Genomic DNA, 27,336 nt, shown 5'->3' with positions numbered 1-27,336 from the left:
AGCCTGGAGAAGAGGAGGCTCAGGGCAGACCTCATTGCTCTCTACGACTCCCTGAAGGGAGGTTGTAGCCAGGTGGGGGTTGGTCTCTTCTCCCAGGCAACCAGCACCAGAACAAGAGGGGACAGTCTCAAGCTGCACCAGGGGAGGTTTGGGCTGGATGTGAGGAAGAAATCTTCCCGGAAAGAGAGATTGGCCATTGGAATGTGCTGCCCAGGGAGGTGGTGGATTCACCATCCCTGGGAGGGTTTAAAATAAGACTGGATGAGGCACTTGGTGCCATGGTTTAGTTGATCAGATGGTGTTAGGTGATAGGTTGGACTGGATGATCTCTGTGGTCTTTTCCAACCTCTGAGATTGGATTAATTCTGTGATTGTTAATTCTGTGTTTATTCCATCCATTAAGAATCACAGAATGTTAATTCTGTGATTCTGTGATTAAGAGGAGGCTGAGGGGAGACCTCATTGCTCTCTACAACTCCCTGAAAGGAGGTTGGAGCCAGGTGGGGGCTGGCCTCTTCTCCTAGGTAAGAAGTGATAGGATGGAAGAAAATGGCTTCAAATTGCACTAGGAGAGGTTTAGGTTGGATATTAGGAAAAATTTCTTCACTGATAGGGTCATCAGGCACTGGGACAGGCTTCCCAGGGAGGTGGTGGAGTCCATCCCTCCAGAGGTGTTTAAAAGCTGTTTGGATGAGGAGCCTGGGGATGTGGTCTAACAGTTGTGTTGCAGGGAGATGTTAGGTTATGGTTGGACTCAAGGATCTTAAGGTCTTTTTCGCCCAGGAGATTCTATGGTTCTCTCCTACAGGTCTTTTCCAACCCAAGTGATTCAGTGATTCCAAGAAGTCCTCACATACACACAAGAGGATTTGCTGGGCCCATGTGGAGTGAGGTCCATTTGATGGGAGGCGGTTGAGTCGCCAGCCCTGGATGTGTTTAAAGGTGGTTTGGATGTGGTGCTTGGGGATATGGTGTAGGGGTGACCCTTGTAGAGCAGAGTTATGGGGTGGACTTGGTGATCCTGAGGGTCTGTTCCAACCTGAATGTTTCTGTGATAGTGTGATTTCTAGATTCTTGCTCAGAGGGGTGAGGGGAAGACCAGTGCCATAAAAGCTGTGGGTTTTGGCTTTGCTTGAGTAACTGGCAAAACCTCCACGTACAGGAACGTGACTCACGCACGCTAATAGGTGACTCATGTATGAATGGGAAAAATGTCACCGGAAAACACTGTTATTTTCTCCTCCCCAGGTCCTGGTAGTTATATCCCTGGAAGCACTCCAGGTCAGGTTGGACAGGGCTCTGAGCAACCTGATCTAGCTGAAGATGTCCCTGCTCTCTGCAAAGGGGTTGAACTCTATAGATGATCTTTAAAGATCCCTTCCAACCCAAACCATTCTACGACTCTATGATTTTTCTCCCCTCCCCAGGCATCCCACCCCGCTAGGGAAAAAAGTGGTGGTGAGGGACAGAAGCCTGCAGTGGAAGAGCCCTGCAGCAGCTGGGGGAGGACTAGTGAAGAGGTAATGTGGGTGAGGAAATCCTTCATCCAGCCACCCCAAACTGGGAGCTGAACCTCCACAGCCACATCGGAGTTGCTCACATGGCTGGCTGCCAGGAGCAGCCCTAAGACACCACTTCTTTGTGTCACAAAAGCAAACAAACCCCGTAAAATACCCACTCGGTGATCTGCACCTCTGGCTCTGCGCAGAATGGGAGCGAGGGATGCAGGCATGGCGGTGACAAGGTATTGGGGGTACGAGGGTCTGGGGCCGTGTGTCCGGGGGTACAGCACGTGTGTGGGAGGCCAGGACCCCGAGACGGGGCCTGAGGCGGGTCAAGGGCAGTGTGACAGCACCCGAGGTGCCCAGGCTGGTGCGACACGGCCCGACAGGCCCACGGCGCCGCGCAACACCCGGCCCGACCCCACGCCGAAGGGCTGCCGGCACTACGGGGCCCGCCTGCGCCCCTCCCTCCGTGCCCCGGTCCCTGCCCGCCCGCCGCAGGCAACCCGAGGCAGGAGGTGGAGACAGTGACGCCGGGGCCCGTGCGGCGGTGGCTCCGCCCCACAAGGCCGGAGCCGAGACGGAAGAAGCCGCTGCACAGCAGCCACCGACGTCTCCTCCTGCTGCCGGAGCCTGACATGGCGCTTTGAGCCCAGCCCCAGCCGTTCCGAGAGCCGCCGCTCCGCACATTTCTTCGGAGTGCCCAGAGCAGCCACGTCCGCGCCGGGACCGGGAAGGGGGGGAATGGGCAGGGCGAGCGGCGCTAGCCGGCAGGGCCGCTGCTAGGAGCCCGGAGGGCATGGGAGAGCGGTGCTAGGGACTCCCCCTTCCCGCCCGCGTCGCGCAGCTCGGCCGCGGCCCCGAGGTGAGCCGGCGGCGGGCGGGGGTTGCCGAGCAGGGCGGGCCGCGGGGTGGGAAGGAGGGAGCGCGGCCCGCGCTAAAGCCGCCTCCCCGCCGCTTTGTCCTTCCAGGCCCCGTCGCCGCCGCCCAGGAGCAGGGAAGCCGAGAGAGGGGAGCAGCGGGCGGCGCCCGGCCGCCGCAGCCCGCCATGGCACACTCGCCCGTGGCGGTGCAAGTGCCCGGCATGCAGGTGAGCTCCGCGCCGCGCCGGCCCCAAAATGGAGGCCATGGGCCTGGGCTCGGCTCCGGCTCCGGAAGCGGCGCTTGCGGCCCCGCCGGGTGGAGGCCGCCGCCGGAGCGCAGGGGCCGGGGGACAAGCGGGTGGGCGAAGAGGGGTCGCTGGCGCAGCCTGGCCGCGGCGAGGCCTCCTTCGGCCTAGGGAGGAGCGCGGCCCGGAGCCGTTGCCGGGCTGGGGGTGCTCTGAGGTGAAGGGAGGCTCTGGAGGGGCCCCGCTCCCTCAGCGTGCCCCGCGGTGGGGGTTGGGGGGCCGCGTACCTGCAGCCAACCCCTCGGTGGCGAAGGGTTCGCCCTCCCTTCCCTCTTTGTTCAGGGCTGGCCACTCTGCATACAGGAGAACGTAAGAGCTTCTAAAACCGATTAAAGACGAAATGAAGTTAATCGCAGGGCGTGTGGGTGTGCTGTAAATGACATATCAGGCTCGCTGGCAAAGCGAACCTCCCGCAGGACTTCCCCACCAGCCTGCACTTGGTGCTGGGCCTGGGCTCCTCTGAAGACCTTGCATTAATGGGAAGGTGCTAAAGGTGAGGTCCGGGAGTGGTAGAGCACAGCGGCCAGCTCGCTGTAGGCAGCAGGCATCTCAGAGCTTTGCCCCTCTTTTCGGCAGGGAATGAGGCCTGGTGGCACTTCTGCGTGTTTGTGGTGACTGCTTAGGAAATAAACAAGCTTGTAGGTTACTGATTTTCATAGGAAAGGTGGAATACCTCTGCTGCTTTATTCTCTTTCTGCTGGAAGAGCTAATAAAAGTTTGGTCAGTATCAAACCTAAGGGAGCTGAGGACCAAACACGTTTCAGGGTTGATTTGTTGCTTACCCAGACCCTGGTAGCTCAGTCAGTTTTGAGCTTTCTCTTCTAGGTTAGCAGTGCCTGTGTGACATTGGAAATTTTATCAGTTCAAATAACTTAGAAGACTTTACAATACATCTGTGTGTGAGAGAGATATAGTAAAGAGCTCAGGAGGTTTCAGAAAAGAAAGTTAGGTTTGCTTGGTCATGTATCTTCAAGAGCAGAGTTGATGTTTCAACACTTGTATATGCATTTTAAGACTGGTTGCAATACTAAGGTTTGGTTTATCTTTCTGGTCTCTAATAATCTGGAGATTTTTCTGAAATAAGTTAAATTTTGGTCAGCCATTGACTTTGTGTTGATACAGGAGGACAGAAACCACATTTCTGCAGCCTCCTTGCCCCATTAACATGTCAGGGTTACTGTTGCATTGTTACATCCTGAAGAAATATCATGATACAAGATTCAGAGCTTTAGCCTCACCTTCTTTATATCCATCCTTTGAGGGGTTTTGGTGAGTTTCTATTTGGAAGACTTATTTCATAAAATCCCAAGTTTGAGAGTTTCTTAATTTGAGCTCTGCTTCATGTACTTCTCTCCTGTTTTCCATAACTTCCCTATCATCACAAAAATACCTGGAAATTATTTCAGGTCCTGTTTTCTATTTTCATACCAATAAACTTTAGGTAAATAGCATAGTCAGTTACACTACTGTTCTTATTTCAACCCTGATGCCTTAACATACATCTATAAAGCATTTTTTGATTGCTAGGTAGCTGCATAGAATTAAAATACATTTTTTTCCCTTGGTGACCTTTTTAATGAAGACTATTACACAAGTACTGAAAGTCTTAAACACGAAGAAATAGAATTTGTTGCTAAATTATTCTGCTCAGTCTTCTTTTAGAAGAGTCATAATACAAGTTTGGTTTAAGTTTGGTTTTTAATTAAAAACCCCAAACCAACCAGCCCCTTGTTCAAGAGGAATGTGGTAGTTTGAAGTATAAAGGTTGCTTCTCTTGGTTTTTATTTGGTTTTGTTTGGGTTTTTTTTCCTTAAGGCAGTTGAATGGTCCAGTCAGGACCATCCAAGTGCTGATAATTGACCCTGCTTTTGCTCAGTGTTAAACTGAATGCACGAAAAAAGCTCTTCCTGCATCACAGAACAATCTGTTTATTCTCTTTAGTTACATTAAAATTGGCACTGTGGGGAGGTGCTGCCTGTAGTGTCAGACCCCTTGTTTTGTAGTCTTTGTTGAGGGAAGCATTTTATTGCCTGTAACAACTGGAAACTGAAATACCCAAAGAGAGTGTGTTAGAGGCTTGATGTTTTCAGTTTTATTGTGATCTTCTAGTTTGCCCTCCCATTTCGTTACACAAAAAACGCAGGAATACCATGCTATATAATTCCCATACTCCAAAAAGAGGACTTTGGCAGGTTAGCACCAAAGTATAACAGAGACTTTGTGGGACTATTTTAAGGTCTTTAGGAAGTATCAGGTTCTCTGAAAAAAAAAAAAAATCCAAACATGGAAAATTACAGAAAGTCACAGAGTTATTTTGGTGAACTTGGAGTCTGACTTGTAGTCCCCTGGCAACAATGGAAGACCCAAAGGTAGCATTATCTGTTGCCCTTATGAGTAGTTACAGAACCGTCTGTTTGTGTAGTGGTTGTGTTCTATTTAACCTGTCTTGTGTCCCTAACAAAACCAACTTTCATACCTAACAATTCTTGCCAGTGCAAACAACTTCCTAAACACCTTCATTTTCCTCACTCCTTTGGAAAGCCTCCACTTGATCCAGTTGTGTGATGCTGACTTAACCCAGCTGCTAAACTTCTAAGCCCATTTAATAAAGCTGAAGTATTTAGTGATGCTTCAAATGAGTGCTCTGAAGCTGAGCACCATACTCCCAAATTCTGGTATTTTAGACAGAATCCAAGATGGGGCTGTTCAGCCTGGAGGAGAGAAGGCTCTGGGGAGACCTTAGAGCAGCCTTCCAGTAACTGAAGGGGGACTACAAGAGGGCTGCAGAGGGACCGTTTCCGAAGGCCTGTAGTCATGGCATGAGGAGCAATGGTTTGAAATTAAAGAGTAGATTTAGATTGGATGTTAGGAACAAGTTCTTTACCAGGAGGGTGGCTGAACACTGGACCAAGTTACCCAGGGAGGTCGTGTGGGACCCATCCCTGGAGGTAATCAAGGTCTGGCTTGGCAAGACTGAGCAACCTGCTCTAGTGGAGGGTGTCCCTGCTGACTGCAGGGAGGTTGGACTGGATGAGCTTTGGAGGTCACTTCCAACCCAGATCATTACATGGCTCTGTGAGAGGGGAAAAATGGAAGGTTGGTGCAGCTATGTGAGCACAATTAAGAGAGCACAGTTTGCAGTGAGTTTGAACATCAGGTTGGAGTGTTTGTTCAGTAATGTCACTGTAACTTTGTTCCTTGCTTTGAGATCTCACAGTGAGGAACTTGTCTTCTGGGTGCTATTTCCAAGGAATCCAGCTGAACTCATACACAGCATTTCTGCATGTGGCTTGCAAGAGAGATGTTTGAGCCTGCCTGTGGTGTTCACCAACACAGGACTTGTGCTGGAAACAGAACTGGAGTGAGGGCGTTCGCTCCTAGAGTGCTCCATTTCCCTTGCCCAGCAGGCAGGCTGCATAGTTCAGAGGGTTGTGTTTGTTTCAGGTGATTGGAATGTTTCAAGTATGTCATTCATTTTGGATAAATGTGTTTCTAATGCACTTCTGTCATACAGTACCCCAAAACTTACTTCTCTTTACCTCTGCTCTCCTACTCATCTAAACACTTCTCGCTCTCTTTCTGATGGCTTGCTGGTATGTCCTGCTCCTGTATGGCTGTGGTCTTGAGTGCAGTCGGGAAGGTTGTTCAGACCTGACCTGCATCTGTTTTTATTGGCATTTAAATTGTCTTGCAATAAAGAGCCTAACTTCCTCTAAAAGCAGAGCAGCCAGGAACATGTGACTTGTCAGCCAGTGTACTCTGATTCACAGCTGAAGGATTGCTGGATTAAAGACAAACTTGGATGTAAAGGTGAGCCTTGCTCTCTGTGCTGCCAGGGTGCTGCTCGCTCAACACCGCCAGCCTGGCAGCTGGAGAGGCTCTTCCTGCAACATGCTCAGAGACAGAGCAGTTCCTGTGGCTCTTGGATGAGTATAGGCAGAGCAAAGGAGAGGTACCGTTTCATTTTCACAGAATGGTCTGGTTTGGAAGGGACCTCCAAAGGTCATCTAGCCCAACCCCCTCTGCACTCAGCAGGGACATCCTCCACTAGATCAGGTTGCCCAGAGCCCTGTCCAGCCTCACCTTGAATAGCTCCAGTGATGGGGCTTCAACCACCTCCCTGGGCAACCTGCTGCAGTGTTCCACCACCCTCATGGTGCAGAACTTGCTCCTCACATCCAATCTCAATCTGCTCTGCTCTAGTTTGAAGCCATTGCTCCTGGTCCTGTCCCTGCAGGCCTTTGCAAACAATCTACAGCCTTCTTGTAGCCCCTTTCAGGCACTGGCAGGCTGCTGTTGGGTCTCCTCAGAGCCTTCTCCTCTCCAAGCTGAACAGTCTTAGCTCCCTCAGCCTGTTGTCACAGGAGTCATCTCCAGTCCCCTAATGATCTTTGTGGCCTCCTCTGAACCCACATAGACCTGGAAAAAAAAGTTTTCTCTTCAATTGGTGTACCTGTAGATTTGGACTCTTTATGTGTAGTGCCTAAAGCTAGTCTGGAAGTGTCAGATTTCTAGTAAACCTTAGGAGTAGTTAGAAGAATGAGTTCTGCTAAGAGCAGATACCTAAATGTTTTGAGGGTGGGCATTAGAGGAGCTTAAACCTTCAAAGAAAGATTCACTCAAAGATCTGTTAATTTATTGTTCTCCTAGGAACTCAGCTGTATCCAGGTGCTTCTACAATGAGTTTGAAAAGGCTTTACATTTTATTACTTAGAGACATGATTTTCCTAAAGGAAACTAGGAAGTTTGGTACTTGCAGGGTGCCAGGAGACTGCCACAGTGCCTAAAAGACAGTGATTTCTTATGATGGAGCTAGGATGGATTCCAGAGTTAGGTGATAAAGACCTTGTCCAATTTCAAGTCCTTGATGTGTATTGGGAGCCACAGTGCAGGCAAACTGCAGAAGATAGCATTTTAAGACCTGTGCAGAACATGCCTCTCTGCTGCTTGAAGCAGAAATGCATTCAGGTATTTGTGGAATTCAACACTGGGGCTGTTCCTTTCCTGGTTGTACTTGATGTACAAGCTGTGTGCTATCTAACAGCCTGAGCCAAGTTAGCAGGCTGCTTTGTCAGCTGAACTGGATTCTTCCATCTTGGGCACTGTGAGAAGTTCTCTGATGAGAAAGAAAAGCAGGGCTCAGTTGTACTGTCTTACTGTTGGCAAAAAAGGAGGCTAGAGCAAGCTTTGGAAGGTGTTTAGTAGCTGGGTAGTTATAATCACCTGGGATTCAGCAGACACTTTTATCAGGCAGAAGAAAAAAAACTCACAGCAGTCTCCTGCTAGGATTTTTTTGTGCAGATTTTCCAGTTTTATACACACGGTAAGGGCACTGACCTGGAATTCAGAGGCAAATCTGCTGAAGCTGCAGAGAGCACATCAACTCAACTCCTCTCACCTGCTGTTCTGTCACTTTTGGGCAGGGGATAATTTTCCCCAAAAGGTAAAAACATCACATCAGAAACCAGACTTTTAACTTCTACAAATATAGAATAGTTAATTTTATTCTATCCTGTTTTTTTTTTTATGTTGCATTTAATATTGAAGTGATTCATACTGGGTGTTTTTTGAACTCCAGTGTCTCAGTTTTACAAGACTTGGTAAAGGTTTATTTTTCTTTTCACCTTTTCCTCAGTACACAGCAAATAATAGCTCAGTAATGTATTGCAATTTGTTGCTAAAAACATGAAACAATTTTTTTTGGAGGGGATTGTTTCTTTCTAGTAACGTTGTGCACACTGTGAATGTATCCTAGAATGGTAGAGGGACCTTTGAAGATTGGCAGAGGGGTTGGATTCAAAGCAGGCTCAGCCAGGGCAGGTCACATAGGAACACATCCAGATGGGGCTTGAAATTCTCCAGAGAAGGAGACTCCACAACCTCTCTGGGCAGCCTGCTCCAGGACTCCAGCACCCTCACACCAAAGAAGTTTCTCCTCATGTTGAGGTGGAATTTCCTGTGATTGAGTTTATGTCCATTGTCCCTTGTCTTGTCACTGGGTATCACTGAAAAGAGACTGGTTCCATCCTCTTGACACCCACCCTTCAGATATTTATAGACATTAATGAGATCCCCTCTCAGCCTTCCCTTCTCTAGGCTAACCAGCCTCAGGCCTGTCAGCCTGTGACTGAATGTGCCTCTGCAGCAGTATTTGTCATATGAGGCCCAGGAAACATCTTAGTGAAGACAGGCAAGAAGATTAGCTTCAGTATTCCTTGTTTGGAAGGTCTTGAAAATGTGGTTTTTAGCCATCTCCACAAGTGAAAGGATGAGTTTTTAAAGCTATCAGTAAAAGTGCCACTTGTTTGCTCCTTGGTGATTACCTCCAGGTTTAAGAAAGGATCAGGAGCTCTGAAAAGTGACAAGAGGCTATTGTTTTGTCTTTAGATATTCCTAGGGACTACCTTTAATTGACAGGGATGAATTTTGGGTGGGCTAGGGTTGGAGATGAACAATACCCGGTTGGGTTTGTACCAATTTTCTGACATGCTGTAATTAGTGGCTCCACATATGTTGTTTCTGAAGAAACAAAGAGTTGGTGAGGTGTCTATCACAGCAGGAGACACTGTTCCAAATCCTGTAATTTCTTTCTAACTTCAAATAATGGAATATTAAATTCCTTCCTAATACTGCCTCACCACTTTTGACTCCATTTCAAGAGCTGTCACTTGCTCTTTCAGTTGGAACTTCTGTCAGTTCTTCTAGAACAAGTCTGTTCTGCTGCTTAGATGAGGATCACAAAGCACACTCTGAGCTCTGAAGGAGACTGGAAATTTTGTGGGAAGGATGCCCATCCGGTGATACACTCTGAAATCCACCCTGACAAAGGGATTCTGCCACAGGCAACTGCTTGAAAGAGTCCAGCACAGAGCCACAAAGCTCCTGATAGTGGAACATCTCCTTGTGAGGCCAGGCTGAGGGAGCTGTGGCTTGGAGCTTGGAGCAGAGGAGCCTGAGGGCTGCCCTCATGGCTGGGGATAAAGATGTGCAGGGCTGGAGCCAGGCTCTGCTCAGGGATGGCCAAGGACAGCACAAGGGGCACTGGGGGCAAGCTGGAGCAGAGGAGGTGCCAGGGGAACAGGAGGGAAAACTTTGTCCCTGTGAGGGGGCTGGAGGCCTGGAGCAGGCTGTCCAGAGAGGTTGTGGAGTCTCCTGTGGAGGCTTTCTCCAACCCCACCTGGATGTGTTCTGTGTGCCCTGCCCTGGGTGATCTTGATGATCTTTTGAGGTCCCTACCAACCCCTACCATTCTGTGATGTGTTGGTTGCTGTCCAAATGAACTGGGAAAAGGACCCCGGCAGAGAAAGCAGTAATAAAGGAATGACAAGCTAGCAGCACCTTGTGATGACATTCCTCCTTGGATCTTATGCATGTGGCTTTGCAGAGGCAGGCTGTGCTGATTGGGTCCATAGCTTGGGGAAAAGCCTGGCTTCAAGCTTTAATCTTTATGGCGTGAACTTTGAAGAACTGTGTAGGTGACACTTAGAGGTATAAAGCTAAGTTTTACCCACATCTGAGTTTGAATGGCCTTGGCTGAGGCAGCATTGTCTGGAAAAGCTCTCTGATGTGATCTGCCTTGGTTCTGCAGGAATTCTGCATGCATCAGTGAAAGAGAACAGAGAATGAGAAAAGTTATCTGCATCTTTCACCCTTGAGCTGGGGAAGAAGGAGTCTGAGAGTGTTGGCTTCACTGCTTTCATGAGCCAGAAGTCAGGAACCGTGTGTTCAGTCCTGAAGAACTTGGAGTATTTTCTGTTTCCTCCCTGCTCCCAAATCTTTGCAGGCTTTCCTTTCAACTGGATATGCTGAGAGGTGCTGAGGTGCTTTGCTAGATATCAGGCTGTAGTTCAGTGCAGGCTTCTGTGTTGGGAGCAAATGCAGAGTAAGTAAAACACTTTACAGCATGAAATGACCACGAGTAGTGTAAAGCAAGGTGTGAAAGCCTGAATGGTGAATTTGTTCTGAAGTAGATGAATTAAAACCTTAGAATTCTGAGGGGAGCAGGATGATCTTGCTGTTGAGCTCTCACCTAGGGAAGTGTCATCTGGCAACCAGTTGTGGCAAGAACATTTCTACATTCCTGCACAGCTTTATTCTAGCCTAGTTGGCAAGAAGAATCTGAATTTTTTTTCAGGGTGTTTCTCTTCTTCCCTTCCCCCTTCCCCTGGCCTTTTATGTAATGAGATGCTTTGCCATGCTGTGAATGAGCTGCAAAGCAATTGCAAAAGGACTTCCCTGCAACGGGCAGGTTGTTGCTCGCAGGGAAGGTTTCTTGCTTCCTTTTGGAGTAGTTGTATTTCAGTTTTAATTTTTTTTCACTGTGTGCTCCTTGTAGCCTCAGGTCCAGTGTGATTGATAGGATCAAGGGCCAGTGTTCAAGAAGTGAGCACAGCTTTCTAGACTTGGGGAGAGGACAGAAATCTTCCTTTCTCAAAATGGTCCCTGCCAAAGCTGAAGGAGTGGTGTGACGTCCTCTAACCATGGGTTCCCACTTGGGCTTCATTGCAGGCAGTGATTATGCCTGGAGACTTAATCTGTGGTAAATAAACTTGTGGTCTGCTCTCTAACTCCATTGTGTTTTGCAGACATCCTTTTTCAGCTACTGTTGTTCTGCTGTGCTTTCATGCTGTCTAGCCTGTAAATAAGTAATAACTGCTTCAGCAGAGAGGTTTAACAAAGATAAGTGTGCTTAAACTTAAGGGCTGGGTGTTACTTTCTCATTTATGGTAAAAAGTTGAAGTTAAAAGCTGTATTTTATGGGCATTTTTGTTCTAGATGGGTTATAGTACAAGTTTAATCTTATTTGTAGGAGGAAAAATCTATGTCATATCCTGGGCTCCATGAGAGGAGTGTGGGCAGCAGGGCAGGAGAGGGGATTCTGCCCCTTGACTTTGCTCTGCTGAGACTTCGCCTCCAATCCTGCCTCCAGCTCTGGGGTCCGCAGCACCAGAAGGACACAGAGCTGCTGGAGTGAGTCCAGAGGAGGCCACAAAGATGATCCAAGGGCTGGAGCAGCTCTGCTATGAGGCCAGGCTGAGGGAGCTGGGGGTGTGCAGCCTGGAGAGGAGAAGGCTCCAGGGGGACCTCAGAGCTGCCTGCCAGGACCTGAAGGGATCCTGCAGGAAGGCTGCAGAGAGACTTTTGCTGAGGGTGTCTAGAGACAGGCCAAGGGGGAATGGTTTGGAGCTGAGGCAGAGCAGGGTTAGAGTGGAGCTGAGCAAGAAGTTCTGCAGTGTGAGGGTGGTGAGACTCTGGCACAGGCTGCCCAGGGAGATTTTAGATACCCCTGCCCTGGAGGTGTTCAAGGCCAGTTTGGATGAGGCCTTGAGCAACCAATTCCAGTTGAGAGGCATCCCTGCCCAGGGCAGAGGGGTTGCAGTAGATGATCTCTGAGGTCCCTTCCAACATGAGCCATTCTGTGGTTCTAACTTGTGTGGAAAAGATATAAAAATGGCTTCTAAGATAGAGCATTGAGGATGCCTGTACAATTTAGAACCCCTAAATAGTAGGAGAATGCTCCGAATGCTGCCAGGATCTAGTTTCTGGCTGGCAGAATTTTGTTGTAGCTGTTCCTTTAAATGGGTGTGGCAAAAATAAGCCCCACCGTGTGCTGATAAGCAGGCTGCTGCAGAGGGGAAAAGCCTGCTGCTGAAAGCAGGCTGAGCTCAGGCATGGTGAGTTCTCCCTGTGGCTTTTGGGATCTCCCTGCAGATGAGATTTTCCCAAAGCAGCTCATAGCAGTGTTCTTCAGCAGTGAGAAATGGCAGCAGTCCTCTCTCCTGACTTCTGATGCAGGTGAACAGGCAGCTAGATCAATGAGGTGGTGTAGTTACGCACTCCACTCAGCAGTCGCTTGCCCTGCTGCTCAACAAATGAGATGAAATTGGTTTTGAAAGACCAGCAGAAAAGAGTTGGAATGCTCTGGGATACCAGAACCTGTTGATTTCATCATAGAATTACAGATTGGTTTAGGTTGGAAGGCACATCAGAGATCATCTATTCCAACCCCCCTGCCCTGGGCAGGGACACCTTTCTTGAACTGACTTCTATCTCCATCTGAGAATGTCCATCTTGAGCAATCTATTCTAGTGGAAGGTGTGTGTGGAGCAAGAGGAGTGTGGTCAGTGGGTTGAGGGAGGTTCTCCTATCCCTCTACTCTGTACACCTGGAGTGCTGTGTCCAGTTCTGGGCCCCCCAGCTCAAAAAGGACAAAGAACTACTGGAGAGAGTCCAGTGCAGGGCCACTGAGATGCTGAGGGCACTGGAACAGCTCTCACCTGAGGAGAGGCTGAGAGAGCTGGGGGTGTTCAGCCTGGAGAAGAGGAGGCTGAGGGGAGACCTCATTGCTCTCTACAACTCCCTCAAAGGAAGTTGTAGCCAGGTGGGGGTTGGGCTGTTCTCCCAGGCACCCACTGACAGAAGGAGAGGACACAGTCTCAAGCTGCACCAGAGAAGGTTCGGGCTGAATGTGAGGAAGAAATATTTCCCAGAAAGAGAGATTGGCCATTGGAATGAGCTGCCCAGGGATGTGGTGGAGTCACCATCCCTGGAGGTGTTTAAAAAAAGACTGAACAAGGCAGTCAGTGCCATGGGTTAGTTGATCAGATGGTGTTGGGTGATAGGTTGCACTTGATGGTCTCAAAGGTCTTTTCCAGCCTGGTTAATTCTTTAAGGTCCCTTCCAAGCCAAACCATTGTGTGATCGTTCTAGCTGTAGAACATTTAGCCACTTATGTCTTTCTGAAAATGCAGTAAAAACCTGGGCATGCAGTTAGTGCCCCCCTCCTTCCTTAATCCTTTTAATAGCTTTGGTAGGTGTTGGTGTGAGCAGACTGAAGTTTGTGCAGCTGCATGCAGGGATTGGAGGAGTTTTTTTATCAGGTCCTAGGTGGGTAAGGGGAGAATGGAAGCAAAATGGGACTCCATTTGAAATGCAAGGATATTCAGTGACAGAGAAGCTCACTGGCATGAGAAGTTTGGTGATTTTTTTTTTTTTTCTCAATGCAGAGTCCTGTTCACAAATAATTTGTGTGAAGTTTTCTAATTGCCTGCATCAAAGAGCTAAGCTTTGGGAGATGTGCTGTGATTCTTTCTGCTGTTTCCTCATGCTGTGTTACCCGAGTGAAAGAAGGGCTAAGAATAGAAGAAGTGAGTTCAATGCTTTCCATTTTCAGCACAATATGCACTTGACAGCTTGCATCTGCTACAGGTCAGAGATGGTTTGAAGGTGATTCTTTGCTTAAAAATCTGACAGGGGATGGGTTGGAATGCTGGGATTGGATAACCAAAGGAATTTTTGAGCAGCTCACCTAACTTATAGAATTGTTAGGGTTGGAAGGGACCTCAATGATCATCCAGTTCTAACCCCCTGCCATGGGCAGGGACACCTCCCCACAGCCCAGCTTGCTCAAGGCCTCATCCAGGCTGGCCTTGAACACCTCCAGGGAGGAGGCATCCACAGCCTCCCTGAGCAACCTGTGTCAGTGTCTCCTTGCCCTCATGGTGAAGAATTTCTTCCTAACATCCAATCTAAATCTACCCATTTCTATTTTTGCTTCATTCCACCCAGTCCTATCACTACCTGACACTGTAAAACTTGATAAAAACAAAGCCACATTTTTTTTGTTGGCTTATTTTTGCTTTTGCTTTATACTGAAGATCTCCAGGTTCTCACTAAAAATGGCTCTGTGTCTGGGCCTTGTCAGATGAGGGAAATGCTTCATGAAGTGTGTAATGGGAGGTCAGGTCCCATTTAAGGACAGCAAAGCTTAGATCTAGTTTTTGAACCTGCTGTGACTTGCCCAGAATGGTAGGAGTTGGAAGGGACCTCTGGAGATCATCCAGTCCGACCGCCTGCCAAAGCAGGATCAGCCAGAGCACAGGAACTTGTCCAGGTGGGTTTTGAAAGTCTCCAGAGAAGGAGACTCTGCAGCCTCTCTGGGTGGCCTGCTCCAGGGCTCTGCCACCCTCAAAGTAAAGAAGTTTCTCCTCATGTTGAGGTGAAATCTCCTGTGTTCCAGTTTGTGCCCATTGCCCCTTGTCCTATCACTAGGCACCACTGAAAAGAGCCCAGTCCCGTCCTCTTGACCTCCACTCTTTAGATGTTGGTCAGCATTGAGAGGATCCCACCTCAGTCTTTTTTCCATGCTAAAACAGCCCCAAGTCTCTCAAGCCTTTCCTCCTCACATAGATACTCCAGTCCCCTCAGCATCTTTGTGGCCTCCATTGGAGTCTCTAGTAGTTCCCTGTCTCTCCTGAACTGGGGACCCCAGAACTGGGCACTATACACCAGCTGTGGCTTCACCAGGGCACAGAAGAGGGACAGGAGAACCTCCTTCAACCCATTGGCCACACTCTTCTTCATGTACCCCAGAATAAAGTTGGCTGCCTTGACCACAAGGGCACATTGCTGGCTCGTAGTGGTTTTGTCCACCAGCACTCCCAGGTCCTTCTGCACAGAGCTGCTTGCCAGCAGGCCAACCCCTCAGCTGTACTGGTGCAGAGGGTTGTTCCTCCCCAGGTACAGGACCCCATGCTTGCCCATGTTGAACTTCATGAGATTTCTTCTACCCAGCCCTCCCAACTTGTCCAGGTCTGGCTGGGTGGCAGCCCCCCCTCTGAGTTTGGTATCCTCAGCAAACTTGCTGAAGGTACACTCTCTTTTCATCTAGGTCATAGATGAAGGTATTGAACAAGTCTGGTCCCAGCTTGCTGATTTGTTACTTTATGAAATGAAATTGTGGTGTTGGTAGAACAATTTTCTCTCCAGCATGTGTCAGACAGTTGCAGGAAGCAGGACAGCAGAGACTTCGTTGTGCTACCTGAGTCTTGACCAGGACTGCGGAGTAGCATCACAGTTGAGTTGAATGTGGAGGTTGCTGAGAAGCAAGAGTGTGTGTGGAGGAAGAACCAATCTCCAGGTTGCACCTTTGTTTTGGGTGTCTGCTTTTTCCCTTGTGTAAATTCTAATGGGTCTGCACCTGAGCCTGCATTACCTGCTACCTCTTTGCATTTTCCTGTGTGTACACACAGGCCTGTGGCAGTGTTTGTGTGCTTCAGTTATAAGAGGGTTTTAAAGAAGTGGTGGGAGGAGGAGGTGGGGAGGAGCTGCAGGAATCTGTCCCTCCCTGTGGGGGGTGTATGAGTGTAAATTGTTAGATAATAGAGAATGTGTGGTGTGTAATTAATGAGCGTGTTTGAGAGCTGAAACTACCTGCAGGCAGTGCATGGAAAGAGATCAGAGAATCACAGAATGGTAGGGGTTGGAAGGGACCTCTGAAGATCATCCAGTCCAACCCCCCTGCCAAAGCAGGCTCAGCCAGGGCAGGTCACACAGGAACACATCCAGGTGGGACTTGAAAGCCTCCAGGGAAGGAGACTCCACAGCCTCTCTGGGCAGCCTGCTCCAGGCCTCCAGCACCCTCACAGTAAAGAAGTTTCTCCTCATGTCAAGGTGGAACCTCCTGGGCTCCGCTTTGTGTTACTGCTCCTTGTCCTATCACAGGACACCAGTAAAAAGAGGCTGGCCCCTTCTTGACACCCACCCCTCAGATATTTATAGACATTCATAAGATCCCCTCCCACCCTTCTCTTTTCCAGACTAAACATGTGCAGCTGATACATATATAACAAATGTAGCCATGCTTCATCAAACCTGAAACTGGTGTTTGAGGTGGAGTCTCACCAATGCTGAGCACAGGGTCATGATCACTGCCCTACTCCTGCTGCTCACATCATTGCTGATCCAGGCCAGGCTGCTGGTAGCCTTCTTGGCCACCTGGGCACACCCTGGCTTGTGTTCAGCTGGCTGTCAGCCAACACCGCCGGGTCCTTTGCTGCTGCTTTCTTGATGCAACTATTGCAGGTACACTGGCAAAAATGATGCTGCAGTGTTAGTGTTAGGCTATGGTTTGTTTTTTTATTTGGGGCTTCTGAGCAGGTGGTTGGACGAAATGACCTCCTGAGGTCCCTTCCGAGCTGAGTTATGCTCTGATCCTATGACTGTTTATGCACATGGATGGACCCATGCAGACAGCAATGACCTGTGGTTGTGTAAGAGAGGAGGAGAGATTCTGCTGATTCTGGGGTCTTGACCACCTCCCCTATGAAGAGAGACTGAGAGCCCTGGGGCTGTTTAGTCTGGAGAGGAGAAGGCTGAGAGGGTGTGCTGGTTTGAGGCCAGACAGATCCTGTCTTGCCCTGAAAGGGACAAAAGAATGAGACTCACACAAACGGATTGGAGAGTGATGGAAAGTTTAAATGGAAAAGCAATTGGTGAAGCTACAGAGAACTACAAACTACAAAGCATAGTGACAAAGAGTATCCCAAAGCGTACAGAACCCCTCACAGAATTCCCAAAGGCTTCCCAATCCTTCCCTTCCTCCCACCTGAGGGTAAACCCAAACCCCCCAGGGCTCTTTCTTCCCCCCTCCTACTGCTAGGCAAGTCTCAGGCTGGCCAGGTCTGAGACTGCCCCCCCTCCATTCTCCTCCTGGCATTAGGCCTAGTCAGGCCTAAGAGGCCTTGAGGATACTCCCCCGGCATTATCCGATAAGAGAGGACATCTCCCATGGGAGCAGAGAGGGAAGAAAGAGGAAGAGAAGGACTCTGCAGATGGATTGATAGGGTGCAGGATTTATGGGTAGAAATACGCCGTTTCCTGTGGCCACCTCTATTGGGTGGGCACCCAGGACACCAGAGGTGTATCTCATGCAGCAGTGGCAGGGGGCACCCAGCCCAAACTGCCACAGAGGGATCTGATCAATGTCTTATCAATAGCTGAGGGGTGGGGGTCAAGGGGAGGGGGCCAGGCTCTTTTGGGTGGTGTGCAATAATAAGGCGAAGAACAATGGATACAAACTTGAACAGAAGGTTTCAGCTCAACATGAGGAGAAACTACTTTGGTGTGAGGGTGCTGGAGCCCTGGAGCAGGCTGCCCAGAGAGGTTGTGGAGTCTCCTTCTCTGGACACATTTGAAACCCACCTGGATGCATTCCTGTCTGGACTACCTTGGGTGATCCTGCTCTGGCAGAGGGGTTGGACTGGATGATCTCTGGAGGTCCCTTCCAACCTCTGATGTGCTGTGGTGCTGTGATCACTAGCACAGGCTCTGTAGCTGTGGCCTGGTGAAATGTTGGAGCTGCTGAGCTCTGCAGAGGCCTTGCTTCAGGGCTGCTGCTGAGGCTGGCCAGGCTGGAGCTGGCCATGCCAATGTGCCTGTGCTTGTCAGATTTGCTGCTGCTTTTGTCTGTGCAAACAGGTGTGGGGAGAGGAAGAGCAAGAGCTTCTCTTCCTGCTTTGTCTGCTTAGAGGTGTTGGGGGAGGTGAGGATGGAGGCCATGCAGTGTCTGTTGTGTTTTTACCATCTGCTGCCCAACAAGCAGGAGAGTCCCCATAGGAAACCAGTTTGGTTTGCTTTGTTTTTCTTAAAAAAACACAATTATTTGTGCAGGCAGCTTTCAAAGCTTCAAAACCCTTTTCCCATTCAGTGAAAGTCCAAGAAATAACAACTGGTTGTTTTGCTCAGGAGTGTTTAATAGTGTTAAGAAATCTGAATTGCTACCAGAGTAGAGCTTAGCTGGCAGTTGTGCTGTAAAAACTGCTTGGTGTATGTTGGAGGTGTGTACACACAGAGACACTTTAATCTCTGTGAGCTTTATCTCCTTCCTTTTCCATACCAGGAGGAGGATAGGCAACCTGAACTAATGGAAAGTGTCCCTGCCCCTGGCAGGGGGTTGGAACTAGATGATCCCTGAGGTCTCTTCCAACCCTGACAATTCTATGATTACTTCATGACAGAGAATCATAGAAGTGTTTGGGTTGGAAAAGCTCTCTAAGATCATGGAGTCCAAGCATCACCCTAAGACCACCATGACCTCTAAACCATTCTATACATTTACCTCTGTTCAAACAAACTAATTAGTTCTAGAAAAACATTCTGTCAAGCAGTCACCCAAAAGGCAAGGAAATTGAGAAAAGCAGAAGCAAATCTGTTTCCAAATGCACTCTTTGTTCTAAGGCTGTCTTTTAAGTTGTGTTCTGAGCTTGAAGCCTTTCCAGAGGACATTATCTCACTCTTAGCCATAGTTGGTCAGAAATATCTGCCCTTCTCCTTGAGTGTCCTGCAGTCCCTTGTCAGCCTTGGTGAATGACAGAGGCTGTGTAAAGCTGACTTTGCTTGCTGTGAGAGGATTTTCTCAGAATAGAAAGATGTGACTCTTCCCTCTAGTAATCCTGCACAGTTTGTTCTCCTCTGATGCCCCTTTGTTCCACCTCTCCCTCCTGGGGATCTACGTGGAGTTCCACAGTGGTGGAAAGTCCATCTGTCCCTCATGTCTCCCTGTACTTCAGCACTCCTATCTCATGGCATTAGGAGTTGTTGGAAGTTAAAATAGGTTTTAAAGCTCTGATTTACCTGAAGTAGCTTGAAGGAGAGTTTGGAGGCCTTGCTTGTGTGGTTGGTGACAGGGAAGTAGGTGTAGAGGATTGAGTGGTGTGTCCACCCAGGAGCCCCGAGCAATTTTCTGCTTGAGGTTAGTCCCCAAGCAAAACCCAAGTTTCACAGCTTCACAGGTTGCATTGGGTTGGAAGGGACTCTCCAAGGTCATCTTGTCCAACCCCCCTGCAGGCAGCAGGGACACCTCCAACTAGAGCAGGCTGCTCAGGGATACATTGAGTCTGATCTTGAATGTCTCCAGGGATGGGGCCTCATCCTGTTCCAGTGTCTCACCAGCCTCACTGTGCACAACTCCCTCCTGATGTCCAACCAAACTCTGCCCTGCTCCAGTTTCAAACCATTGCCTCTCGTCCTATCCGCACAGGCCCTTATAAGCTTTCCCTTCCCAGCCTTCCTGTAGGTCCCCTTCAGATGGTGAAGTCTTGTCCTTTGAGTTTATCAAACACTTGTGAAGGGTTGGATGAGCTGACTAGGCTGTGATTAACTTGTTGGTTCTCTTCTGTGTCTGGAAGTGTTAAACAGGTTTCAGCTCAAATCAACAACAGCTGTTAGTTAGCCTGAATGATTTCTGGGATCTCAGCTCCAAAGGTCTCAAAAGGAAGATAAGCATTTTAGGGTTGATGACAGCTTTTGGTAGGCCTCTCTTAACTCTGCTGTTCCTTGGGGGGTGGGGGGAAATGTGTCTTTGTTGATTGGAAATGAAGAACTATCAGTTAATTATTCCTTCTTGCAGTTAATGTAGTCTAGGAACACACTTAGATGGGGAGCTAAATGGCAGTTCAGCAGCTTAACTAGCAGCAGGGAGGGACAGGCTGGCTGCCAGACCTTGCTACTTCTACCACACCTGTCCCTACAACAAGTTTTTTAAACACAGGTGAGTATAGATTTTAGAGAGATAAATAGACTTACTTTTTTTTTTTTTTAGTCTTAAAAATGAACAGATGACAGAATCATAGAATTGTTTGGGTTAGAAAAGCCCTCCAAGATCATCCAGTTCAATCACCAACCCAACACCACCATGGCCACCAAACCATGGTCCCCAGTGCCATGGCCACAGGTTTCTGGAACACCTCCCTGGGCAGCCTGTTCCAGTCCCTGATCACTCTTGCACCAAAGACATTTTTCCTCATCTCCAGCCTACCCTTCCCCTGACACAATTTCAGGCCTTTTCCTCTCCTTCCATCACCTGATGCTAGGGAAAAGAGCCCAACCCCCACCTCACTGCAGCCTCCTCTCAGGGAGCTGTAGAGAGCAATGAGGTCCCCCCTCAGCCTCCTCTTCTCCAGGCTAAACATCCCCAGCTCCCTCAGCAGCTCCTCTCCAGCCCTGTTCTCCAGACCCTTCTCCAGCTTTGTTGCCCTGCTCTGGACCTGCTCCATCCCCTCAATGTCTCTCTTGGATTGAAGGGCCCAAAAGTGAACCCAGTATTCAAGGTGTGGCCTCAGCAGCATCCAGTACAGGGGGATGATCCCTGCCCTCCTCCTGCTGGCCATGCTGGAGGAGCTGAAGCAGTGGTGTATGACAGCAGGGCCACCTTTAGGTAGTTTGAAGATTTCCTGTTGGTTTTGGTGGGGTTCTAACTAAAAGTTTTCTTTCTGAGCACCTGAAACACTTCAGTCGTTTTTTTTTCCATTAAAACAATATTAGTTGTCCCAGATTGCAGAGCAAATAGTGCTCATGCTTTTTGCATTTGTTTGGATTGTATATTTGCTCACATTTTATATCAGCAGAAGGAAACACAACATTTTCTGCTCAATTAATCTCTGAAGCTGGGGGGGTTTGTTCTTTTTGTTAGTTTTTGTTGGTGTTTTTTTGGTTTGGTTTGGTTTGTTTTCTTTCGATGAGGCAGAGTAGCAGCAAGCATGTTCAAGACCAAGGGGAAATTCTCCCTACTTCTTGCTTGAAGGTGCTGTTCAGGAGTTGCAGCATGTCTGGTACATGTCCAGATCTGAGAATCTTCACTCCACATATCAGCATCTGGCATTCTACTTCATGCAGCCCCCCTCCTGTGATAGCCCAAGTGACAGCTAGGGATATATAAGCAGTGAGCTGATTAAACTACAAATAAAGCTGACAAATTAGAGGGTTAACTCTTAGCTAAATCTGTTTTGTGTTTCATCTCATGATGTTATGGAATAAGTTCTGGTAGAAGGGACTTGGACAGGCTGGAGAGGTGAGCACAAGCTAATCTCATGAAGTTCAACAAGGCCAAGTGCAAGGTCCTTCACCGCGGTTGGAGAAATCCCAAGCACAAATGGCTGGAGAGCAGCCTTGAGGAGAAGGCCTTGGGGGTGTCAGGTGGTGACAAACTGCCCAGGAGCCAGCACTGGTCGCTGGCAGCCCAGCAGGCAGCTGTGTGCTGAGCTGCATCCAGAGCAGGGAGAGCAGCAGCACAGGGAGGGGATTCTGCCCCTCTGCTCTGCTCTGCTCACACCCCACCTGCAGCACTGCCTTCTGCTCTTGTAGGAAGAAATTGTTGAGAGTGAGGGTGGGGAGAGACTGGCACAGGTTGCCCAGGGAGGCTGTGGCTGCCCCTGCCTGGAGATGTTCAAGGCCAGGTTGGATGAGGCCCTGAGCAAGGTGGGCTGCTGAGAGGTGTCCCTGCCCATGGCAGGAGGTTGGCACTGAATGAGCTTTAAGGTTCTTTCCAACCCAAACTCTTCCGTGAGTCTGAGGCCCAGTAGGGAAATGAGTAGCCAGTGTGCCCTAAGTTCAAGTCATCAAGTGGTTTGTTTGTTTTTTTTTTTTTCCCCAGTAGAGATCTTTGCATCCATTTGCAAGCTCCCCAGTGTAAAGATGTGTTCTGCAGTTTCTTGTTGATACTTGAGTAATTTGGGCAATCTGAGCTTTGGGTTGAGAGTCTGCTTTTACCAACACAATCACTTCTTCTGGTTCACAGGGTTGGAGTGGGGGGAAGCTCTAAAGCAAAGCATCTTCTCCTTCTTTCCAAACATTGCTACCAAACCAGAGGACTTTTTGGAGCAGCTGTTTCTGGGTCCAAGACTGATTTGGTGCAGTGAGCTGCCTGGTTCTGACAGCAGTTTCATTCTGTTGCTTTGCAAAACAGGCTTAGCACATCTGCCTCACCTCTTAAAAACTCTGGAAACTTTCTTATTTTTCTGTGGTGTTCAGCTGGAACAAGTCCTTTGTACCCTTCAGGAGTCACTGCTGTGGGGTTTGGATACGTGAGGTTCTCTGAGCAGCCACAGCCTGCTTGATGTCCAAGGAAAATGAGACTTTGCTTCCCTTTTGTTTCCTTTGTGACTGCTTGACTGGAGCTGAGAAATTGAAGCTATTTGTATAATAATCAGCCTGCTGATGTTAAGTGTAGTTAATCAACAGAATGGGTGCCCTCAGCAGTACTGTGCTGCCTAGTGCTATGCTCCCCTTTTTAAGGCATGTTTGTGTGTTATCAGCCAGTCCTGATCAGCACCCCTGTTTCAATATTCTCCTTCAGCCTTATTATTCCTTCATTGAACATCTCTCAGTCCCTTTTCATAGATTCATTGTGTGGCTTGAGTTGGAAGTGACCTCAAGGATCATCCAGTTCCACCCCCCTGCCATGGGCAGGGACACCTCATACCAGCCCAGGTTGCCCAAGGCCTCATCCAGCCTGGCCTTGAACACCTCCAGGAGGGGACATCCACAGCCTCCCCAGGCAACCTGTGCCAGTGTCTCCTCACCCTCACTGCAAAGAATTTCTTCCTGATGTCCAGTCTCAGTCTGCCTTCTTCCAGCTCAAAGCCATTGCCCCTCGTTGTATGCCTTGCCAGCAGTTTTAACTGCCCTGAGGATACTGGATCTGACCAGATCTCAGAATCTGCTGGTAAATTCTGGGTAGTGCAGTCCTTTTACAGCTGGCTCCACACTGTATGACTGGATGGGATGCTTTGTCTGCCCAGGGGCAGCTAGAAAGTGCTGCCTTTTCTGCCTGGGTGATGATTTTAGTGCTGCTGTGCCAGTAATTGCATTCCCCACTCTTCTGAATTACTGCACTGATAAGATAAATATGAAGAACAGCTCCATTCTTTCATTTTAAAGTGGTATAATGTAGGAAAGTGAAATGAGTTTTGTACCTGACTCCTTCCCTGGTTAGGCTCATTTACCTTTGACTTAATTGCATAATGCATGTCTGTAATTAATAGCTGCATTGGAATTTAGTGTGCAGGAAATACATTTATCTCATTCAAGTGCCTTTTAGACAGAGCAGTTGTTATCAAACCAGGCTGGGGGATGAGGAGATTGAGAGCAGCCCTGCAGAGAAGGCCTTGGGGGTGCTGGTTGGGGAGAAGCTGGACAGGAGCCAGCAATGGGCACTGGCAGCACAGAAGGCCAAGGGCAGCCTGGGCTGCATCCAAAGCAGTGTGGGCAGAGCTGGAGAGAGAGGATCCTGCCCCTCTGCTCTGCTCTGGGGAGACCTCACCTGCAGGGCTGGGGCCAGATATGGAGCCCTCAGCACAAGACAGACCTGGAGCTGCTGGAGAGGGCCCAGAGGAGTCCACCAAGATGATCAGAGGGCTGGAGATCCTGCTATGGGGACAGGCTGAGAGGTTGTAACTGTTCAGCCTGGAGAAGAGAAGGCTCCAGGGAGACCTTGGAGCAGCCTTCCAGGACCAGAAGGGGCTTTAGGAGAGCTGGGGAGGGATTGTTTTACGAGGGCTTGTAGAGCTAGAATGAGGAACAATGGTTTGGAATTAGAGGAAATTGAGATTGGATGTGTGGAACAAGTTCTGCACCATGAGGGTGGTGGAACACTGGAGCAGGTTGCCCAGGGAGGTAGTTGAGGTCCTATCCCTGGAGGTGCTCAAGGTCAGCCTTGGTAGGGTTCTGAGCAACCTGATCTAGTGGAAGAAGTCCTTGCTGACTGCAGAAGTTGGACTGGATGACCTCTGGATGTGCTTTCCAACCCAAACCATTCCATGATTCTGGGATTACACTTGAGGAGAACAACCATTTTAGCTAAGGCAGCTCCCCTGCTGTGTCCCTGGGCTCTAGCACTGCCAAGGGTACCCTCCACAACCAAGGTTTCATTTCTTCAGATCTGATGCTAATTGCAAGCAGAGGGCAACATGGCATGAGGAGACAAATTTAGATTCTGTCTTTCCACAGATGGTGAGCATCACAGACACAGGTGGAAACCATAGATGATGTTTCGGCATCCCTTCCACCCCAAGCCATTCTAGGATAGATCTTCATGATGTGTTTGGGAAGTAATGAGGGCTGGTAACCTGGAAACACATTAAGTAACTGGTCTATTTCATTGTTTTTCTGCCTTCTTTTTTCTCCTTTTGTTTCTAGAACCATAGAGCAGACCCAGAAGAGCTCTTCACGAAACTGGAACGCATCGGGAAAGGCTCCTTTGGTGAGGTCTTCAAAGGAATTGATAATCGGACACAGCAAGTGGTTGCCATCAAAATCATCGACCTGGAGGAAGCAGAAGATGAAATAGAAGACATCCAGCAAGAGATAACTGTGCTCAGTCAGTGTGACAGCCCCTATGTAACCAAGTACTATGGATCATATTTGAAGGTAATGTGCAGCACTGCAGGGATTTGCCAGCACCCAGCTGGGCTGAATGCAGCTAGGAAAAGAATCAGACACTGAGGAGGAGTTACTATGCTGGCTTCACCTTTCTTAGCAGGTTCTGGATTTGTTTTTAAACAAAGCTTTTCTCTTTGTTTTGCTCCTTCTGTTGCTTGCTCCTTGAGATTGGAACTTACACAAAATGGCTGGAAAATGACCAGAGTTGATGGAGTATTCCTCTTGCCATGCCTATTGCTTTGCGACTTGGGTTTTTTTCTTCAGTCTTCACAGTCTCCTAACACAATATTGCACACATTCACAGATGGCATCAGGTTGGGAGGGATGCTCAAAGGTCATCTTGTCCAATCCCCCTGCACGCAGCAGGGACACCTCCAAATAGAGCAGGCTTCTCAGACTGCATCTTGAATGTCTCCAGTGGTGGGGACCCAACCACATCCTTGGGCAGCCAATATTTCACCACCCTCATTTTACAGAACTTCCTCCTGATGTCCAAGCTAACTCTGCCCTGCTCCACTTTCAAACCATTTCCTCTCGTCCTATCCCCACAGCCCCTTCTGAACAGTCCCTCCCCAGCCTGCCTGGAGGTCCCCTGCAGATATTGAAATGCAGCTCTAAGGTCTTGTCTTCTCCAGGCTATACAACATTAACTCTCTCAGCCTTTCCCTGTAGAAGAGGCACTCAGCCCTCTGATCATCTTTGTGGCCTCCTCTGGACCCTCTCCAGCAGCTCTGTGTCCTTCTTGTGTTGGGGACACCAGAACTGGAGGCACTGCTGCAGGTGAGGTCTCCCCAGAGCAGAGCAGAGGGGCAGGATCCTCTCTCTCCAGCTCTGCCCACACTGCTTTGGATGCAGCCCAGGCTGCCCTTGGCCTTCTGTGCTGCCAGTGCCCATTGCTGGCTCCTGTCCAGCTTCTCCCCCACCAGCACCCCCAAGGCCTTCTCTGCAGGGCTGCTCTCAATCTCCTCACCCCCCAGCCTGGATTGATACTGAGGCAGCCATGTGGGCTGTAATGAGCTGCAGAGAGGACAGGAGGCTGCCCAGGGAGGTTGTGGAATCTCATTCTCTGGAGACATTCAAAGCCTGCCTGGATTTGATCTTTTGTGACCTGCCCTAGGTGACCCTGCTCTGGCAGGGGGTTTGGACTTGATGATCTCTGGAAGTTCCTTCCAACCCCTACCATTGTGTGACTCTGTGTGATTCTCTAATTATGCAGCATAGTAGGGCTGAGACAAAGAAAAACTGACATCAGCAGAGTTATGTAACCACTGTGGGAAATGTTCTCTAAGGCATCATTTAAAAACAAACAAACAAAAATTAAAAGCTACAAAATCCAAACTGTGGAGTTTTCAACTTGCAAAACTGGCCAGGTATGATCTCCTTGATATGCTGCTTAAAGAACTTGCTGTGCATATGGGGTGTAGAAGACCTAAAAATCAACAGAAAACTTAGACCCCTTGAATCAAAACTGAAGTGGTAATTAGTTAGAGCTGTCTTAAATGTCTGGGGTTTGGGGTTTGATTGCATTTGGGCTGTCTCTTAAACTTTGTGGGATTTTATTTCTTTTTGCTTGGTAGTTTTGGGGCTTTGGGTTTTTTTGTTTTGAGTTTTTTTTTTTTTTTTTACTTGAGTTTGGATGTTTGGGTGGTTGAAATTCTTTTTTTTTCCTTGTGGTGTTGGTTGTGGTGGTGAGTTTTTTTTGGGGTTTTGTTTGGTTTGGTTTTTCCCTCCTTATGCATTTCTGGTCCCTTAAAGTATAGTTGGAATTTGGATATCAAAGACAGGTCTCTGAGCAAGGTTCCTGTGTCACACTTCTGCTGTATTTTGTAGTGATACTATAGAAATGTTTGCAGAATTTACTTAGTGTTCCTTGGAGCTACCTCCCTCTTTTGCTCACCAAAGTGTCACGTTTTTGGGCTCTCCAGTACCTGAAAGGGCTCCAGGAGAGCTGGGAGGGATTTTTGCCAAGGGCTGGGGGTGGCAGGATGAGGGACAATGGCTTTGAGCTGGGAGAGGGGAGATTGAGACTGGAGATGAGGAAGAAATTGTTGAGAATGAGGGTGGGGAGACACTGGCACAGGTTGCCCAGGGAGGCTGTGGCTGCCTCCTGCCTGGAAGTGTTCAAAGACAGGTTGGATGAGGCCTTGAGCAAGCTGGGCTGGGGGAAAGTGGGGAGCTGGAACTAGATATCTTTAAGGTCCTCTCCAACCCAAAGCATTGTATGAATCCATGTTCTCCATTGTATGAATTTCTCTACTCCAAATACTACATTCTCATTTTCATAGCTTGCTCTTAGTTTTCAAACCAATTTGAGGTAAGCTTTGAAGAAGCAGATCATTCTTGTCATCAGTTTGTAGTCAGTTTTTCCTTTCAGGAAGATAGCAGATTTGATACAATGAAAAAGTTGTTTGTGACTCAAACATAAAAGGGGAAATGTTAACTGGGAGGATTTTTAATTGCAAACATTTTAGATGAGAGATACTCACTTTGTACTGCCTGCTGTACATACTCTACAGCTTCACTGCTTGCTGGCACTTTGGGATGCAGAGGCATCCTTGTTGCTGATAGGGGTGCAGCGTTTCAGGCTCTTCCAGATGCTCCAGCTGCTGAAAGGGGAAATGGAAAAGTGTCTCTATTTCAGTTACTCCACTCACTCATTTGTAACTTAGC

General features: G+C 48.7%; 1 protein-coding gene across 1 annotated transcript in view; it reads left to right on the top strand.

Annotated features, from left to right (window-relative positions):
• Window positions 1-2,560: 2,560 nt before the first annotated feature.
• Window positions 2,561-27,336, top strand: part of STK26 (serine/threonine kinase 26) — a 41,442-nt gene continuing 16,666 nt past the window's right edge. Inside the window, exons 1-2 of the mRNA XM_054388434.1 lie at window positions 2,561-2,592; window positions 24,424-24,654. Coding sequence (XP_054244409.1) covers window positions 2,587-2,592; window positions 24,424-24,654 — 237 coding nt within the window. The 5' untranslated portion in view covers window positions 2,561-2,586. The remainder of the gene's footprint in view (window positions 2,593-24,423; window positions 24,655-27,336) is intronic.

Source organism: Indicator indicator, chromosome 17 (genome assembly GCF_027791375.1).
Source record: "Indicator indicator isolate 239-I01 chromosome 17, UM_Iind_1.1, whole genome shotgun sequence".
Classification (NCBI taxonomy): domain Eukaryota; kingdom Metazoa; phylum Chordata; class Aves; order Piciformes; family Indicatoridae; genus Indicator; species Indicator indicator.
Note: the sequence above shows the minus strand (reverse complement) of the source record. Positions and strands in the feature narration are given on the sequence as shown.